The sequence below is a fragment of the Branchiostoma lanceolatum genome, chromosome 3 (genome assembly GCF_035083965.1).
Source record: "Branchiostoma lanceolatum isolate klBraLanc5 chromosome 3, klBraLanc5.hap2, whole genome shotgun sequence".
Lineage (NCBI taxonomy): Eukaryota > Metazoa > Chordata > Leptocardii > Amphioxiformes > Branchiostomatidae > Branchiostoma > Branchiostoma lanceolatum.
The window spans coordinates 14,686,397-14,706,196 of NC_089724.1; the positions used below are offsets into that span (position 1 = coordinate 14,686,397).

Genomic DNA, 19,800 nt, shown 5'->3' on the forward strand with positions numbered 1-19,800 from the left:
AAAGTTTTGCTGGAGTCTCCGGGTTAGTGGATTGAACTGTGACGTCTAAAACATGCATATGGTGGACAAATATCCGGGAAGGGTATCGTGGTTGGAGTTGCATTCGTCCTTCGGAAGGGACATAAAATGGGGGTCCCGTGAGGTGCCTCATTGCTCAGATGGGTACCTACTAGCTGTACTTCAGTGGAACTGAATATACTCCGAATGAATACATCTAAAATTTGTCATTTGAGGATTTGGCGTTAAGGTAATCTGAAAGCAGATGTAGAAAGACAAGATCGTAACGTTTGTCTCAGATCCACGTTTTCGTTACCAACTGCCTTCCTAAGGTAACTGAGGTCAAGGGGGTCATTTGTGACAAAAAACGGGGAGAAAGAAAAATGTTGCGATTTTGCCTTCTTACATCTGCTGGTAGATTATCTGGATGTAATCTACGTCACAATGGTGGCACACACAGTGATAATTAACCAATCCTTTTCTTTCCATACTTTACTATTGGCCGACTTAAATGCTTTTGCTAGTAAGGGATATACAAATCTAATGTTCAAACATTGGTTGAAATGGTATGATTCTAACGTTTATCAGATTAAGGTACGATCCAATTCTACAATACATGAACAAAACAGACAAAAAACGCATTATGCAAAAACAGTTTCCAACAGTACAATAATCGAGACCTACAATCATCTACAATCATCGAGATACATCAAGCTATCTTGGACCGTTGGCAGCTTAACTGAGGTATTTATGTTATGTAGTATTGCAATGGTAAATTTACACACACAACAGAAGCAAACAAAATTAACAATGTTCTACTTATTCACTGAAAAATATCAATAATGAAAATGATTTCAGGTCTTTCTTCAAGTAATGCATATCTAATGTAAAAGATATGTACATATCAGGCATATTATCAGCTACACATGGGATGATGACTGCGCCATATAGCATGCATATGGTTTAGCGATGATTCTTACTCCAGCTTTGGGTTGCATATGTCTTTTCTTCAGGTGATACACGTAAAAGGTACAAGATGTATCATGATAAAGTTGAGTCTTGCAAAAATACTTACTCCTCCCTCAAAAGTTGCAATTGTAAAAAAAAAACCTCCCAGAGGGCTTTGCGTGTCTCCATACGGCGACGACGCCATTTTGTTATAACGGTGTTTCCTCCCTTGTCTGGAGGTACTCCGCTATCTTTGGGTGGTTAGCCACCCGTTCTTTGTGCGCCTTGATCAGCGGAACGGCGCCCAACATGCCGAGGAGGTCCCTCTCCTTAGAAGAGCTTTCCAACATGTCCAGCAACGAAAACATTTCCAGATCAGCATGCGTCATCTGTAAGATTTTGTATTAAAAAACAAAACAAACAAAAACTATCACATTTGTAGATTACACAACAGATAAACTGTTAGAACTATACAATCTTAACTTGACAATGCAGAAATCGACAACGTTACCCTTTTAGTGCCTCCCCCTCTTAGACCTAGCCCTTTCTGTTAAACATTGAAGATTAGAAGCCGTTACAAAAGCCACAGTGGCATTCGAAACGTTGTCTCCCCATAGCCCTGTATTACTATTTTGACCGTGCATGCTCTTTGTGCTACCGGTACATATCCTTCTTTAACAATAGCCTTTAAGACTTTTATTGTGAAATCTACCTTCATGATAAATCCATTTCTGCTAAAATGTAGAGGGATTTTTATCGAGTTATTCATATTCATATTCCTGTTGTTAGTAGGAAAAGATATCTGATGCCACGACTACCACTGATACATGGATGCATGTAAGCGAATTAATTACGTACGACGAATGCGTGCGAGGGTAGATTCCGTTTTGACAGAGATATAACTCAAGCCGAAATAAACGTGAGCGATATTGTAAATCAACATTACTTGTAAAGAGATATATGACTGCAGGCAAAATCGCCATGGATTACACTGCCGTAACTTGTCATGATAAAACATGAACGGCGATTCACTTATGCTGCTAACTGCTTGATAAGTATGATTTGGACGTTGGAAATGAGCCGTTGCTGCATAATTGTGGTGTAATTTGTGAGCGTTAAGTTTCCAAATAGGAATATTGATGGTAATTGATACTCAAAGCAAGCGCTTTTCCTTGCTTACGATCCATATCAATGTATACGAGTACAGAAGATTGACATTATAATAAGGCCCTTATTTCTGTTCGTCAATTATGGCAATTTTCCGTTCCAGACACTCCCAGACAGATGATAGTTAGGGCCAATTTTCGTTGTAACAACTTTTAGTTAGCAAGTCGCCCCTGGAAAGACACGGGGAATCCAGGAGGCGCCGTGTCCTGAAGCGAGGATCTCGGTAAGCACTTGTCGCGTTAATGGGGTTAATGACATCAGAGGGGTCGCGCGCTGGGATTAGCCGATTCAGGAGGGGGTGGAGACGACGGGGAGGGGAGCTGTCAACTTGGACATGGCCGTGGAGAAAGACGCCTTCTAGAACCTGCAACTTCAAAGCTTTGGCGCACCGGGGCACTCTTACCATGTTTACCCTTTGTATGACCATCCCACAACGTAACCAATCCCAAGGACAATGTACAACGAACCCAATCACACAACGCCTCCAACTCACAGCGTACACAATCACAAACGCACACAATCGCACACGTACGCAATCCCAAAACGGACCCAATCCTACAGCGTAGTGAGCGTACCCAATCCCAAGTCACTGTACAACGTAACCAATCACAATGTACTACGCACCCGATCCCGCAACGCACCATAAAGATCATAATGAACAGACTATCACTAGTTCAAGGCAATGACGTCAACAGAAATTGCGGTTTACCTTTAAACCACCTGTGATCACAACAACGTATAAAGCAAACCCAATCATCAACTGAAAGTAAAAGATGCGAAACCAGATTTTTACGTTTGTGTATGCGCCAAAGACCGCGGGCATCGGGAGGCATTTTAACAAGCTTGTTTCAACCTGCTCCATATTGTTAACGTCCATTAATTTCCCCATGTTGCAGTGATCACATTACATTGATAACAGTTAAAATGTACAGAATAAGCAGAAATATTGGAGAACCTCGGGACAAAAGTGTACCGCAGAGACTAAAGCTATGGCGTTGCCATTGGCAACGGTCAGTAAACAAAGCCGCCAAGTTCAGCCAAGATCAGCGCCGCGGGAAAGTTTAGACGGAGACGATGACATGCTGATGACTGAGAATGGTAATTGGAGTGATTGTAGGTAATGAGAGGAATGGTAACAATGTTGGAGAGGCAGGTCTAGAGTGTTGGGGTGAGATTGGGTAATCCGGTTAGGGAAGTCCATCTCTATTCAGGTAGGTTGGAGCCAAAATCTATTTCGTCGGTGGGTAATTTTTTTTTTTACGGGAAACGTTACAAACAAAAGAAGCGATAAAACATGTAAAAGACATTGGAGTTTTTCAAAAACATAGATAAGAACGTCGCGTTGATCGTTTCATATTCCATAAACTTTGAATAAAAACTTAGATCACTGAAGGAGGATGCCCGACATCATCGGATACGCCTGTAAATTCGTTGAAAACGTTTGTCTGCATAGATCAAATACAAAAAAAAATTTTTTTTACTGAATGCCTAGCGCTTAACCTTCATAAATGTGAGAGAGAATAATTTTGTTGGCACAAAATTGTCATTTTTTTATAAAGAAAAAGTTGAGGGATGAAGACGTTTGCAAAACCCTCCCACCCTAACTTAGGACATGCACCTGAGTTACCATAGCAACAATCCAGACTGTTTGCCGTTGCCACCTTGTCGACAGTCTAGTCTAATGTCGCCAGAGTCATTATAAAAGTCACCACCTCTGTCCGACCCAATCCCCGTAACCCCTCCCCCACGTTACACAATAAGTGGCTGTGCGTGCCATTGTCGCTACAGGCAAACCCACAATTTTGTTATCGTTAAGGAACACAGCGGTTGGGCTGATCTACCCGTACCTGCTCCAGATCTCTCTAATATTCAGTTGTTTCGCCCCCAGGCTACTTATGAAGCCGTAAAAGGACAAAGTAGAGACTTCCCCTAAAGGCTTCATATTTTCTTAAGCTGTTTTTTTGGTGCCAAAGCTCTGTATATTTCGTACTGACTTTTGAGGACTTTTTGGTACTTTTCGCATCTGTAAGGAAACGTAGAGAGAATTTTAGGCAATGGTGCCTGTTAGAATAGCCTACATACAGGGTGGCTTGGTTTATATCATATTTTATACTACTAGGACTAGAACATAGCTACAGTTCCATAAGGTGTGTAGTAGTGTGTATGTAGTATGGGATGATAGCGGGCTTTTACAATCATTCTAACGTCTAGACAGTCTTTGATATACTTTTCAGTATGCATACCATGCATGGGTTGTCATGTGTATTGCTCTTCAAAGATTTTTTCAAAGATTATATGCACGCCGCCGTACATACATGTGGAGACCAGTCAACAATATAAGAATTTCATTGGCTATTTTCTGGCTTGTCTTGACTTTTCATTCAAGTTGGAGTATGAGATCGTCTTTTTTCAAATGCAAATGAGCAGAGGCATATCAAATCAAATTCTAACGTGTTTGCATAGAATATTACATTTACATCAAACCCCTTTTTTTCCATACATACCGCTTTCCCGACAAAGAAACCCTGTCCGCCATTATTCGCTTCCAAAAGTATCTCTAACTGACTCAGTCTTGTTGGTAGCTTGTTGTCCCAGAATTCTCCTTCCACTGAGGCCTGTCGGGAGGCAAAATTTAAAAAAAAAGTATCAAATCTCTTTCTTCGGTCCACCTTAGAAAACAATCAAGAATGCCTGTACAAGACTACATATGAATAACTTAGAACAAAATGTGCTTTGAAAGCTTTCTAAGAACATCGCGTTTATCTTGATTTATGATGCGCAGGTGTATATTGTAAAAACGTCAATGTGCACATTAATAAACGTCCATGATAATGCATTTACTGTCTCTAAGGCTCTGCTCTCTAAGCCTATAGGACACTGGAAGTATGCCTTATAGAACTATTACAATGACATTGACGTATTGTTTCGATTTTCATAGTTTACAGTGGTTTAAAGGCATTAGTTATGTACTGCCAATTGTTAATTCTATCATTGCTCACGGCTAAGATGCTATTGAATAGAAAGATTATAGGGCATTATGGCACAATTGAAAATTGACAGTAGTTCAAGAAAACAAAAGTCACGGAAAGCAAATGGGAACCAGCAAGTTGAAACCAAACTAGATTAATCACCAAAAATATCAAACAGTAGCAACATATAACGCTGAGTTAAAGTTTACACCATGTTTGGGTGGCTGCTGTTATTGTGTGGTGAATATAACAGCAGCTCAAAGCATATCGATGTGAATTTTTGTAATGAATTTTGAAGCAAGTTGTACTGATGGTACGTTGTTCTGCTTGTACTAGAGGTCTTTTCTGCAAAACCAATGACTACAGTTTTCGTACACTTCATATGGAGTTCTGTAGCACAGGATCTGATATCAATTTGGCTAATAAGTATCAAACGTTGGCTTTTGGGGCTTTAGTAAAGCCAAAACTAGGGGTCTTAAAAACTTTTTGAGGAATTTCAAAATAAAGGGATTATTTCGTGGTATCAGATTGCAATGGTGAAGTCATTACAAGTGTCTGAACAGGTGGTTTGAATGTCAGCAAAACGATCATTTCCACAGAGTCTGAAGTTGAGGTGAATGATAGGAAAATATTTTGGTTTTTGTATATACAGACAGTGAAAGTGATCTCTAACCAGTTAAGTTCAATGAACTCAACGAAAAGTAGTTGAGCTACTTTTCCACAGTGGTCGTGACAGAGAGGACAGACCCTATGTACAGTATTTACAGGTCCATTGTACTGGGGAAATTCCCCTAGCTCATTTCGACAAGTACAATGATAATGTAGAACATGTATGAATCATATTGACTATCTTTATCCTGAAAGAAAAGTTAACTTTCTTATCCTTAGCACAGAATAAACTCTTGTTTTACAAAGTGTTAAGAATCGGAAATATAGTTGATACAGTAATAGTGTTTCTTGTTTGAAATCGCCTCTTGCATTTTGAATTCAGTTGACTATAAGATCGTTTTATTGGAAAGATCGCAATCGGAGATATGTTAAACGTCTTCCCACCGAAGTAGAAGCACGCAGATGACCAAATACAAGTGTAGTTGTGTGTTGCTCTTATCGTTACAGTATAGTTTATACTCTTGAAAGTATGCTTTCCACAATACAGACAAGGCACAGCTGCAGAAGTCTCATGGAAAGTGGCCCCGGCGACAAACGGTTCCAGTTTGTAGTCTCATCAATAATCAGAAGAAGTCGCGGAGATACGCATGAGTGGGAACAATAAGACATCCAAAAGACTTGAAGATGCCTCCCATCGCGATCTAATCCAGCATCTCCCGAAGGCAATTTCTTAGAGGCTTCGCTTGAATTATCTCCAAAGTTTGGCGGCGACCTGCGAACCTTGGCCAACCTTCTTGCCTAATTGGTGGGGCATCCACCGGCGTCGGTGCCGCGCACGGGGGAGGACGGGTGGACGAAAGACGGCTTCGGGCATCAATCGGGCCGCTGTCTGGGACGCGACGTCCGCCCCGCCCGGGTCAACCCTCCCTGCACCACCGGCAGACACGTCGGCTTCACCGCGCGGGCCAGGAGGCCTGAGCCCGGGATGGAACTCACTCAAGAAAGTGATTATCGTGCATTAGAATCACTTAGGAGGGACACCGCGGATAGCCAACCAATTTATAACTATTAGCCCTTTCCACCTCTTTGCTTACGCCAGTGGTCTACAAGAACACCTTAAGCGGTTAGACTGTCTTTACATCTTCCGACTTGACTTGTAGACGGTTTATTTAATGTTCAGACATCAGTAAATAGATCTTGTTAGTAAAATTGGCTGGACTCTATTCAGTGGTGTTTACTAATATCGACTGCGGCCGTTGGTTCGTTAGACAGTACAGTAGGGGTGTAGTCAGGGAAAGCTACTGTAGTTACCCGTATCTTGGTGCGCTGCTCTCCTGTTAGCAATTTCCCAAGTTCAAGGGTCGGCTGTCTCGCTGATTGTGTATTTTGGAAACATCACGGAAGGCAATTAACTCCCATCAAAATCACGGCCGGGAGAAGACCAGGGGCATCCGAGGGATTCCTCACCAATTAGGCACAGGCCAGGCGACACTGCGGCCCGCCTGCTTTACATTCCACGCTTCAACTTCTTCTTCTGTACGCTGGGATGGTACTGAAGAGGCTGAAGAGGGCCAACTTTTGCAAAAGAAGGTGGACTCTTGATTTTGGAGCATCAAAAAAAGTAGCCCTGAAAAAAGTACCCTGTTTTTCATTTTTTTTCACCGAAGATGTTTTTGGCAAAACGTTTATTTTTCTGTATACGTAACGTTACACGAGTGACAACAGACGAAATATCTTGGTGGCGAGCTAGGAAACGACTTTTTTTCGTCACAAAAGGCAGCATAAATAACTATTGCATGGAAAGAATTTACGGATGATTTTTGCTCTTATGTAGCGTATGGCACAGAGTATAGTCGTGGTTGAGACTTAAAGTTCATTCGGTTCTAAAACGTTTTGTAGCTATGGCGAGAAGTATCTTCTAACTGTGAAGTTTGATGCGTTGAGGGAATGGAAGATGCTCTCGTTGCGACATTAAAGTTTGAAATCTATGTCACAAATATAACAGTTAAACAATCAACCAATCAATCAATCAATCAATCAATCGACCAATCAACCGGTCAATCAATCAATCAATGAAACAATATTATCCGGAAGACCTAGTCTAATATATCAATTTGAACATATGAAATCCAAATCTGCCATATTTCCAGCTATTTTCACTAACTATAAAGCAATTAGACATGTGCCTGTAAGAACACTACGTTCTGACAGAATGAATTAGTGAGCTAGCAAGGGAAAAGAATGACAGAGTGAACCAGTGTGTGAATAACAGATGTTTAAACTCTCAGTCCTCACACCTTCTTCTCTTCATCCTTTTCAAAGATTGTGACGAAGAAGGCATCTTTGATATCTTCAACCGCGTCCGTTATCTCGTCTGCTTTGGCGGCATCCAAGTTCGTATCGCCATCAAAACCTGAGAACATCGCAACAATACTTCCATTTCTTCATGGGGGTAATAACACATCTAAACCTATCTACTCAAATGATGTGTACATGTACATGTATGTACCTGTCTACATATAGAACCGTGCATACGTAAATGCCCACTTAGCCCCCTGAAGGTGTACAAGGGGTTTATAGCGTCGTTTTACGTTAAGTCGGAGATGCCACATGTTTCCTTACGATAAACGCGCTATCTCTACATCTTCGTAATAACAGCGGTTATAAAGCGGTGGAGAATGAGACACTTCCAGGCCTTTAGTATCTCACGGTTCCTAAAACATGCCCCCTTCAAGATTCCAGGATGACATGCTGAAGTACTGATGTCCTACTAGAAAGAGATACACACAGGGAGAGTTGAACTCACCCCCCTCCCGGGCTATTAGCCGCAGGACGGCTCTGGTTTGAGAGATAGTCGTCCCGTCGTCCAACGCAAGCCATGGCAGCTGATTGAAGGGTCCAGTGAATTCTCCAGCTTTTTTACGAAAAATAACAAAAAAGAAAGAAAAGAGTTAGATTCTTCTGTGGTTTGAATCATAATGTTCATCTCTAGTCTTGTAGCATCACGTTGACCTTTAATACAACTCCATTTGATGTAGTGGTTCTGCATTTGTATGTGGTGTTGTATCGAGGAATTAAGAGCTGGGAAATATGTTATTTTAATGGTTTGATGTTCGACAGCTTTGAATGAGTGTATATGTTGTACAAACGTCACCATACTCATTAAATGATACTATTTTTTTGCGGAAAATGATAGGAAAATGTGGTACTTTGGTGTTATATATCGTATAAGGTGTTGAAAATGACAATTGAAGGCTATGAATTCCGCTATTTTATTAATTATTTCATTCTGTTCTTTTATTCTCGCTTTCTCTTTTTCTCTATGTCTGCCTGTCTTCCACTTCTCCTCTCTCTTCTCCCTCCATCTCTCTCTCCTCCTTAGCTCTCTTTGTCTCTGGACCGAGGCAGACTTTCCAGAAAATAAACGGTTGCCTCATAATCCGGCATGCCGCCGCGGCGGACAATTTATCGCCAGTGCAGTTCGCAGATATCCTGTCTTCAGTCTCCTGTACCTTAAAGCGACATTTCGCATCGAGCATTACAAATAGCGCGGACTTTTATGGGCCTCACCCTGCACGTGAGATCCCGGATGTGCGACAGGTTTTTGCCGGATGATAGTGACCCCGACTTTAGTGCCAAGTGACAATTTATTTAGACTTAAGCCGGGCCCATCCATCACCGAACGGGTTCTGACAGTTTCGGGGCACGGTAGCACGAGGTAGGGGGAGCCGGGCGGGCTCGTGTGCGGGAGATGATAGCGGTGCCCCCGGTTAAACGAAATTAAAACACCGGGAACATCACAACACGGGATCCTCAGATCAAACACGGTAAACCGTGGAACCTACTGAAGAACCGATACGGACAGGAAATGAGAAGAAACAATTTAATATCAAACAGAATCCTTCTCCCCAGGCCATTCTCTTCTGGAAAACTCCTGTCTCTGAACGGTTATTTATCAGGCTCTGCTTATTTTTTAACTGGCGGATGTGCCTTCCAGCATATCTATTTTGAAATAATTCTTATCTAATATTTTGTTGCATACTGTTACGCAAAGTTTTACAAGCAGTAGGGATTTTCAAATGTCTATAGGATGGGTACAATGTGCCAGGAATTCTCATTTGCGGATTTGTCTGTCGGCCCCACTGATGTGCTTCGCGTGTCTGGCGAACGCTTGTCTAAACGAGAGGCTTCGACTTGACAAGTCCGCCACATGTCTGCATTTCAATCTTTTGATCTATGGTATCTTTCTCACAGTTGGACATCGACATAGCTAGGCACGATTACACTTTTGACATACATATTAGTTCCCAATAAAGAACTAATATGGGATGTATGATGTCCCTCCCCCCTGGGCGGTCTCGCAGTTATATCGTCTGTCCGCTCTGTCAGCCAAAATTCTCACAGCGGCCCTCCTTCACGCAAATTTTACTTTTATGGCTATAAAGGAACGAGAATTAATGATAGCCACTTCGTACATGAACTTCAAAGAATGCTTCTACTGTCAAGTTGCATTTGAGATGAACCGCTTAATGACCACTTCAAGTACGCATCGTACGTAGATCTGTTTATCAATTCATGTTTTATGATTTCATACCTTTATAGCTAATGACAATGTTAAGATGTTCTGCTTTACTCGAGTAAAGTATAGAGTCCACAATGGCAGTAAATTCGATCAATAGATTTTATAGCTATCATGTGTGTGATTTCGCAACATGTCTCTACTACAGCAGTAGTGAAAATGATGGTGCAAGTGCTGGCTATCATGTAATGATAGATATATGGCATACACAGTAATGTGTACGTTTGCTTCGACAATTGACAATAAATTCGATCAATCGCAAAAGCTGTAGAAAGGCGCGGATCAAAGTATTACAGAAGTGGAATCCTTTCCTTTCGTAGACGCTGACAAAAGTGGATGATAGCCCGGCGCATATTTGTACAGTTCGACATCGCTGAGAACGTTGTTGTGTACCCGGAATGGGAACGGATGACACCGGTGACTTCATCCCGACGGGAGGCCGACGTTTCCCGACGGACAGACACTTCATTACCGTCTCCGATTGCAGGAGAGCGGGGCATGATCAAAGCGGCCGCGGCGACAAGCAATGTGCGCGACGCCTACCAAAATAGGGCGTTAAATCCGTCCGTACTCGTTCGTCAGAGAGAGAGTGTGTGTGATGGGTCGGGCTCCCCGACCATCCTATGATCTCCTGCGACATGTTGAAACTGTAACCAACATAGCTTTGCAGGATTTCGGTGTTTAAAAGCACACTGTAACTTGTTAGCAGTAGTTAAGAACGCCGAGAACAAAGCTTGACCCATCTTAGGTACTATATAGCGCGTCTCGTATATGTCTAGACGGATTCGGGAAGTTGTGAGAGCTGCAAGAAAAGGTTTAAAATATCGACGAAAAACAATATTCTACACAGTCTATGATAGAACCAACCGCGGGCTATGATAGAACCAACCGCCGACAAGGATGTAACATTATGTACGATACATGTATGGCTGTCCCAAAAAGTCCCGTAGTTTGCGAGCGTACGACGTTCTTACGACGAATGTGACTGGGTCCTTAGTAGATAATGCAAGACTAAAGAACCATAGATTGTGGTTCTGTCTAACGTTTTCAACTCTCTCCCCTCCTCGGCCTCTCAAATAACTTCGACATCGTTTCGTTTTTCAGGAACCAGTTCACCTGGGAAAAGTCCTTCACCCATTTCTTACTTCGAATCTATCTCTATAATGTCTATAATGTCCTCCCTTCGAATTCCGTGACTGTCCGTCACCTGCCCAAACCTTGGCCTGGTTTCCAAGCTTCGCGTGCTAGTTTGTACTCCCGGGCCTCGGGTTGATTGGAATCTAATTGCTGCCAGTTGCCCATGTCGTGATATCGGCCAATAATTTGCGACCCCGATCTAGTCTAGCAAGACAGAAAACCGCGAGAGTCTCAGCTCCCCTAGAACTCCACTGTAAATCATGGACATGGCAGTCCTTCCATTGGGGGATCAAGCGTTTTAGCTTGCACGTTTGTTACTGCTGTTGTTAGTGACAAACGTTTGTTAAGAGATTGATGACAGGGGCTTAAGTGATATATTTCATAGCCAAGTGGGTATTTCCTAGTCTCCAACAGACTTCTGGGGTTGCTGAAACAAATGCAGTAAAAGTTGGCAAAATAGGGAGAATAATTTGCCAGAGAAATTAGCCTGCCAGGCTTGCGAACATGTAATTCTATGGCCGGCTTATTCCCATGGCAAATCATTCTTCATACTTGGCCATGGCCATTTTTTACTTTGCAGTACTGGTACTTTAGTATGGGGACGTAAAGCCGACCGCCTCGTCTATGAGGGAGTTTCAGACATTAGCCTCAGACGTCAAACTTCTGCACGTAAAAGAACCCAACACACTCATCCAGGGGTGAAGGCGTGACTTGATGTGATTGGCTGAAAATAGCCATAGCGATTTAGGCCGCAGCCTACTATTCTACTACTTGAAAACAAACAAACAAACAAAAACTAAAATGCTTCATCTCAATTGATTTTGCTAGGATGGCTGCTTTACCCTACTTACCTTATACTTAACTTAATGGGAAGTCATTAATATAAGACAGGAACTACATATGAATCTATCAAAATAAATTTTCGTGTTAAGTAATTGTCAGTCAAAACTAGCAGCTGGAGAATAAGTGCAGCTATTGAACAAGCTTCTCCAAACATCAGTGGTTCCGTATGCTGACTTGTGCTTACTCTGTTTCATGTTGGTCCATTCCTCCATGGTATGTCTGACGTCATCAAAGTCTAGCCCAGCCAGGACGAAAGCGAGGCGCACCACCTCTCCCCTGCCCTTCCCGTCAAAGTAATGAAACCTGAAGGACTAAAATAAAACCAGATTGTCTTAAAAGTGAAATGCAAAATGCCTCCACTCCAGAGGCGTTGCCAAAACTTCAATCAACAATCACATAGTATGATAGTACCCATACATTTTATATGCTGAACAGTTGAGCTTCAATTTTGATATTAAAAAAGAAAAAAAATATGATAATTTGTGTTTTAGATCATGCGCATTCAAGTTATTCTGGGCGTGTCTGTCTTTCTATCTATCTGTCTGTGTGTCTGTCTCACTCTGTTCGTCTGTCTGTGTTTCTGTGATTCCCATTGTACTTGTAATAGTCAATAGGCACAATGCAGCTAGCGTTGACATACATTCTCAGTACTGCTATTTTTACTGGGGGTCGCAAAGAAGTATGTATAGGTAAGGGGATGCCATCTCTGACTGCCTTCAGTATTTATAATGTCACAACTTCAGATAAATTTCTATCGTCACTAGCCGGAGTTGATCTGGGATGTTTCGCGGAAACACTTATCCTCACTACGTTGTTTATTCACCTGAAGTGGCTAAACACTTAATTGGAATCCAATCCTCCCATTGTAACGTATACATCTTCGTTAATACCATAATTGTATAGGTACTCAGGGTGTGTTTCAAACGTTCGCCGACCCTTGACAGACCTCTTCGCAGACGAGTTTTTGATCGTAGCTCTCAAGGATGCGAACCGGAAACGGATTGTTATCTTTGGGTTTTGTATGGGTGGCGTGTTTTCTTTGAGAAAATCGTGTCGTGTTTGTTTTTCTTTGGTTAAGAGGTGTCCGTGATACCAATTACAAAACCCCAGGGCACCGAAAAGCATGCTGGGTGAGGTCAGAGGTCACTGAGAATCACTGCCATGCGGCTACATCATTCAAGAACTAAGTAGGTAACTAATGTTGTTTTGTGTGAATGTGGTATTGAAATGTTTAACAAAAAAAACAAGTCATTGAAAACCCCTATCTCCGTGTCAATGACTGGATGAAAATAGATTATATAGTCAAATAATGTTAACCTTAATTTTAGGACTCCAAAATGACGAATGATGTGCGAATTATGTTTCATAGAAGCATATCAGCAAAGTGAAAATAAGATTATTCGAATGCCAAATCTCTCCGTTACATGGATGACAATATCGTCCTGAAGGGAGAGAGCGTATACAGTATAAATATAGGCGACAATGTAAGCAAAATGTATATACTATTTATACTGTATTTAGTTTTAGAAATAAGAAATTCCCCAGTAACTTTATGCACGGAATTCACTGATGCAGACGAGAATTTTGCCATCTGGCTGCAGCTTTGACTTGTTATCGCCGACTACTCAGATCTTGACAGAAGTTGTCCAACCACTACAGAAGTTATCTCCACAAACCAGATGCTAGTCAAATCCAGACCGCAAAAAGTTGTTAAAGAATAATTGGAAGAGAGCAGCTCTCTCTCTCTAACTCGTTTGGCAGAAAGATGAACGCAGCCATCCGCACCCATTCATGTTGAAAATTATTAGCAATGCGTCTTCTTAGCACCTGATTACGCCGCTTCATCACTCACCGCTGCTTTCTATATCAGTTTGGAAAATCCACGCTATATCTTACTCCGGTGATCGACCGCGAGCTGCGGCGGTTCTTTGTAGGAAGGATGTTACAGCGGTACACGTCGCCATCAATTGCACGCCATTACCACTGACGAGGGAAATTAATGTGCCAATTTTGACTCGCCAGGAGACATCGTCTGATAAGAACGGCAATACATTTTGCCCGTGTAGAGAGTTGTCTTTTCCCGCCTAAATGCCTCTGCACCTTGGCAGTGACTAAACAGGCCGATAAACGCTAAGCACCCGGCTTACAAGAGACAAGCATCTGTCGACTGAAAGGGGAGCGCGGTAAATAGACGGCGCGGGGTGAAGGGCCCGTTTAGAAGCAATGAGTGCTATCTGAGTGAGTTTTAATGAAATGACAGCAGAGTTTTCACCTACAATTAATCTTTCCCCCCAAGATGTCGTTGGCGGAAAAGCGCAAGCCGTTCGATAGGGTTCTGCCGGCCCGAGATACCCGCGCTAAATGGGGAAAACATCGACCGCCGGCATTATGCCCTATCTGCCAAATTTATCTACATTTTGCCACTCGACTTCAATATATTGGGTCATAATTTTCAGGCTCGGAGCTTCAATTGACTGTGTGGTGATCTTCCCTCAGTAGAGTCATTCCGCGGAGGCTGCCGTTTTGATGAACAGTTTCCTATAGCCATTCCAGCGTCATTCCAGCAAAATAGCCCATTGAAAGTGATAAGGCGCACGCATGTTTTTCGATAATACACAATAGCAAACAATGCGCGGCTGCGCTCAGAGGACGGGTTTTAGGCGGAGCGAGATGGGACTCTTTAACACTTATCTAGTTTACAGAACTCGTTAACACTGGGAGTGAATACCCAAGGGTTTGCCAATAGGGCCATTTCGCCCGTAATGTTCCTCCAAAAAAGGGTGAAACGGGAAATGAAGGAAAAACCATTACATTAGCGCATATACGTTACACCTGAAACTGGGTCTGACTGAAAGCTCAGTACAAATGTATACGACAAAGGGATCACGAAGAATGAGCCGAATAACACTTAGAGCGAAAAAGAATTGGGTATTAAACTTTTGATAAAGATCAAATGCAAAGTTTTGGAGTTATTACAGACAAAAGTAAAGCATTCAGTTTGATTAGAAAAAAAGTTCGTAGACCGGTCTTCTATTTGTAATGTTTTCTCCGAAGCAAACATTCTGTTTTAGGGTTGTTCCTTGGCTTTTGGTTATCAGCACGGTACCAAGCATGGTTGGCATCCGATCAACATCACCATAGGTCATTCTGACTTACGAAATTCCAATTCACGGGAAAGAACTATGTGCCATACACATTTTAAAAAACATATTCATCTAAAGTATATATAACACTCAAGAAACTTGGGGTGGTCACTAGAACTTTTACTGCTGGATATTCATCTATCATCAAATGTTTTTTCTACGCTTGGATGCGGTCATTACATGTTTCATTGACACCTCTAAGGGATACTAGTATCGGCAACAGAAGAGGAGAATTGTGGATAGTCTTCTGTTCATCTTGAAAAAGATATGGACATACTATCGACGGAGCCATCGTAAATTTTACCCTTGATTATACTGAATAATGCATTACAGTATTTTCTACAGCTTTCGTATTTGTTTGCCTTTACTACAATTTTATTAACAAACAATAGATGTTTATTGACGGGACTTCTTAAATTAATAGATAACTCATAAAATTTACGCGTGTAAATCACCAGCAACACCACAAACCAACAAAGGAAACGAGGAATGAAATCGCGTATTCAAACTATTTCAATATAGTCCTGAATGCAGTTCATATGTGCACCGTATGCAGCAAGCGTTCGACATATCTTTTGCAGCTGTCAGCTACAACATATCAATGTGTATGAGATCCCTATCATGCTAATTAAAGAAGAATTATAGACGCAATATACAACGGTGTGATTAGAATTCAATTTTGTGCTTATTTAATCTCTTAATTACGTACCATATTAGAGTCTCCCTCCTCGTCTCTAATTAGCGTGGGATGATAAATGAATTAGGTTTAATCTTCATATTTTCAGAAAAGAATCTTATGGAAGCCCCTCAGGGCTATAAGTCGACTCTAATTAAGTTTCTGTAATTGGTTTATGTGCATCTATTGCAGTTCGGAAAACAAACGATCAAATTGGCGAGGAAATTTGTTGATGATATATTTTCCTGCTTAGTATGACATCACCTACATATGATATAGACGCCATATTGGCAAGGATGCTATAATATAACTTGGTTAAATCTGTATTCCGCAAACTTGAATGAAAGAGAGGGCTCGTATTTTATGGGATACTTGATATGTAATATGAGTTGAGTTCAAACACAATTGTTGCCATGATTTAAACGTTACATTTACATTTTATTTGCTTTAACAGTTACACGCCCTTTCCCCATTTTTCGCCAATGATAGAATTGGATTTGTGTCACCCTTTGTTTCATAATCGGAATATCATGCAAGATCTAAAAGTATGATTTAAAAGAAAACAAAAAACACAAGATGTAAATCGTTCATTATCTGTCGACATGTCGGAAATTCATTGTCATTGAGCGATGCGTCAAACGTCTGGTCGCTCAACGGTCGCAGCGCTGTCGCAGCCTCTAGTGGAAAGGGAGTTAATGATGAATATTTCCCACAATACTCGGATATCCCCACAATACTGGGTTATCTGTAGAAAGAAGGAAAGAAATGTAGCAATATTGAAGGCTTCCGTCGCCAACATGCAACCCTAACCAGACCTGACCATAACTTCTCGCTACGCCAGTTGTAAAGCAAGCAGCGTATTTCCGTCTACAAACGTGCCTAATATGTGAGGCATTCTCTCTCTCAATGTGATCTATTACACATGCTTTATGACCACTTGAATATACGGCTCAGCTGGACCCAATACAAAGGTAACAAGGCATCGTTACCAAATCAAACGATCAAAGCATTCTTGACATGTTCGCCTAGAGCCATGTTATTTTGTTTACCCTCCACTTGCGCCACTTAATATTCCTGTAGTAAGCGTGACCTCAATCGGAGTGTTTTGTTCACAAACAAACACAATGAGTGGTCATTGTTAGTAAAGTTGGCCGCTTGTTTGGGTACGGGTACACACTGCGAATACGGGAAGTCACAGATTTGTGTCTGTAGAGCAGAGACGAATTGTCTCTTTACTTTGTAGTGGCGGATCTACAATTTGTAGTTTGTTTGCCCCCGTATCGATTTAGGGGAGAGCTGTGGCAACGTTTGGCATGGCAACACTTCTTGCGCACACAAACAGTGGACGAGTACACGAAAGCTGGTGACATAAGAATAAAAGATGAGGTGTGTGTCTATCTCCAGCTCGGATGTTTCGTACATTTCCTAAACTCCCATTTATTAGAGGTATGGTTTATAACGTTACAGTTGTTTTGTAAGTTTAGTGCAAACATGCACAGACGATCATAATCCCTTCGAAAGTTAAGCGGTGACTGGATTACGAGTTTTTGTTAACTCTTTCATTGGTTGCCTTCTGATAATTGACAGGACTGTTGTGACGTAGTTTCAGGCAAGTTTGTCGTAAGTTAGAATGAACTGTTGACGACAGTGTTGCTGATGTCAATTAATAATGATTTTATGTCACAAAAATACGTAGAATATGCTGGCAAATTGCTCATATTTGTGCTTGCTTAAAATAAGCACCGTAACCACGCCTCGAAGGTTAATTTTCACTGAGAAGCACTGCTAATCGTATAGTTTGCTTATTTTTTTTGTAGCGACCGCATATTGCGGCCGGTATTTGTGTGACAATCGACGTTTTCGGTCAAAGGTCTGACAGTATTCTAGTCAACATGCACATCACGGTGTGCTGAATTAGAGTGTATCATGTCACGGGTGTTGCTGGCTGCCGTTTCCATGGATGAATAAAAGCCATTTGAAGTCAATCAAACTGACTAACTGTGACGAGGGCGGGAAATCTCACCTTTGACTTGGTTTTGGGTTTGACCTCTTTCGGCCGAGGTGTCGAACTGCCACTCCCCATGGTTGCCCTCTTCAACAGTTGACCTTGGAATGAACTTGACAATGGCGGTCAGCTTTTGTCTCTGCATTCAAAAGACATGTACAAGAGTGAGTTATCATAGATTATATCCACTTCTATTTAGGTGTCAGGTATAATGCTAATGGACATCGATATCAGTGTTGTAAACTGTGACAGTTTCTAAAACAAAACTATATCTCCATTTTTCATGGAGATAATGATAACATTGATTTTGATTTATCATTGGAGTCGTGGAACAGATGGACGCCCAATACATGTTTTCTAGTGTTTGTTTATCATAATATTCCTCTTTAAGACTTCTTCTAGAAGTGTAAAATTCGTTATGATATAGATGAAATTATGATCACTCAGAGTTCGATATATGGTTACTTGGAAAAAGGGGTAAAATTTAGTTGTGTCAATATTGATGATTGATAGTCAATAAATCAAGATCATGTTTATCTATGTTTTACCTCTATTATTGGCGTATTGAAGGTCACATATGACGCAATCATTGGCGTGTGAAGTTGGAGAGACACATTTATCAATGTCAGAGTTATGGCATGTTACAATTTTGTTCTCTATGACCAAATCAAACCTCTTGATATGAACTAGTGGTAATGTTATGCTTAGGCTTGTTTTCCTCAAATAAAAGTTATAGTTTAACAGTTAATCCCCCCCCCCCCCACTCTTGTTCGACCTATCATCCACTCCCAGCTACCGTACTAAACTTCGGTAGTGTTCCGATTAAACAAAAATTGCCAATACCACCATAAAATCTGTCAGAGAAAATTTACGACACATTGCAAGATAACAGATGCCGAAATTTTTATTAGCTCCCTTTTGTATGTCGCAGATCTTATACAGTACAGGGGTGCAACGGTTTTTGCAATGTACTAGAGTGTGTGACCGCACGCACGTACTCCACCGCACTGATTACCCAATAATGACGAATTCGTTGGGCTTCTGATGACAACGAGGGTAAATGAAACCAAGGCATGCACTCATACCATTACCATTATAGGGAACATAATAATCAGGTTAATTGTGACAAATGTACCGCTACCCTTGGACCCTTGTACTGATATAGACACGTGTGTCACTGTAGACCTAACTCTTTGGAATAGAGCGTAAGGTTTTTACATCAAGTTTTTCAACTCCTGATACCTAATACAAGACGACATAGTGAGGATGTACTACCTCGCCGTGGATCTGTCATAAACAGGTCTTTTGCAAAATAATTTTAATAGTGTTGTAATATCGTGATGAATTGTCAAACTACAGTAAGTGTATAAAAACACATTACATGTATTTTAGAACTTGAAATCACTAGATGAAATATGCAAATAATACTAAGTAGCCCGTTTCTGATAGTGCCAGCAGTGAAAAGGTATGATTTTGAATTCCATATTCCCAACATAGGTTGGAATATTTCTTGCAACTCAGTCCGATGGTGCTAAATGATGATCTATGCATACAGGACGTCGCTTTTTGCACTTTGCTCATGCACATTAAATGCAGTTTTCATATGACGTATGTATCACATCACGCATGTTCTCTCTAGCTATCTCTCCCTCCCTCTTTCTCTCACACCTTCACAACAAAATATGCGCGTAGCCTTATAACTTTGCCTTCAAATATAAAAATCTGAG

General features: G+C 41.3%; 1 protein-coding gene across 1 annotated transcript; it reads right to left on the reverse strand.

Moving 5' to 3' along the window:
• Window positions 1–474: 474 nt before the first annotated feature.
• LOC136430496 (S-crystallin SL11-like) lies at window positions 475–18,802 on the reverse strand. The gene is made up of 6 exons (XM_066421170.1): window positions 18,092–18,802; window positions 12,434–12,560; window positions 8,497–8,604; window positions 7,988–8,103; window positions 4,617–4,727; window positions 475–1,334 (listed from the first exon to the last, which is right to left on the reverse strand). Exons 1-6 carry the CDS (start codon window positions 18,149–18,151, stop codon window positions 1,155–1,157), a joined length of 702 nt encoding a protein of 233 aa, XP_066277267.1. The 5' UTR covers window positions 18,152–18,802; the 3' UTR covers window positions 475–1,154.
• Between the last annotated feature and the right edge of the window lie 998 nt (window positions 18,803–19,800).

Excerpts from the sequence above, each read along its gene's own strand:
- LOC136430496 (XM_066421170.1), bottom strand. The coding sequence starts at position 18,151 with ATGGGGAGTGGCAGTTCGACACCTCGGCCGAAAGAGGTCAAACCCAAA. Across the intron at positions 12,561-18,091 it reads AACCCAAAACCAAGTCAAAG|TCCTTCAGGTTTCATTACTT; the intron begins GTGAGATTTCCC and ends GTTTTATTTTAG. Across the intron at positions 4,728-7,987 it reads AAAAGGATGAAGAGAAGAAG|GCCTCAGTGGAAGGAGAATT; the intron begins GTGTGAGGACTG and ends GCCTCCCGACAG.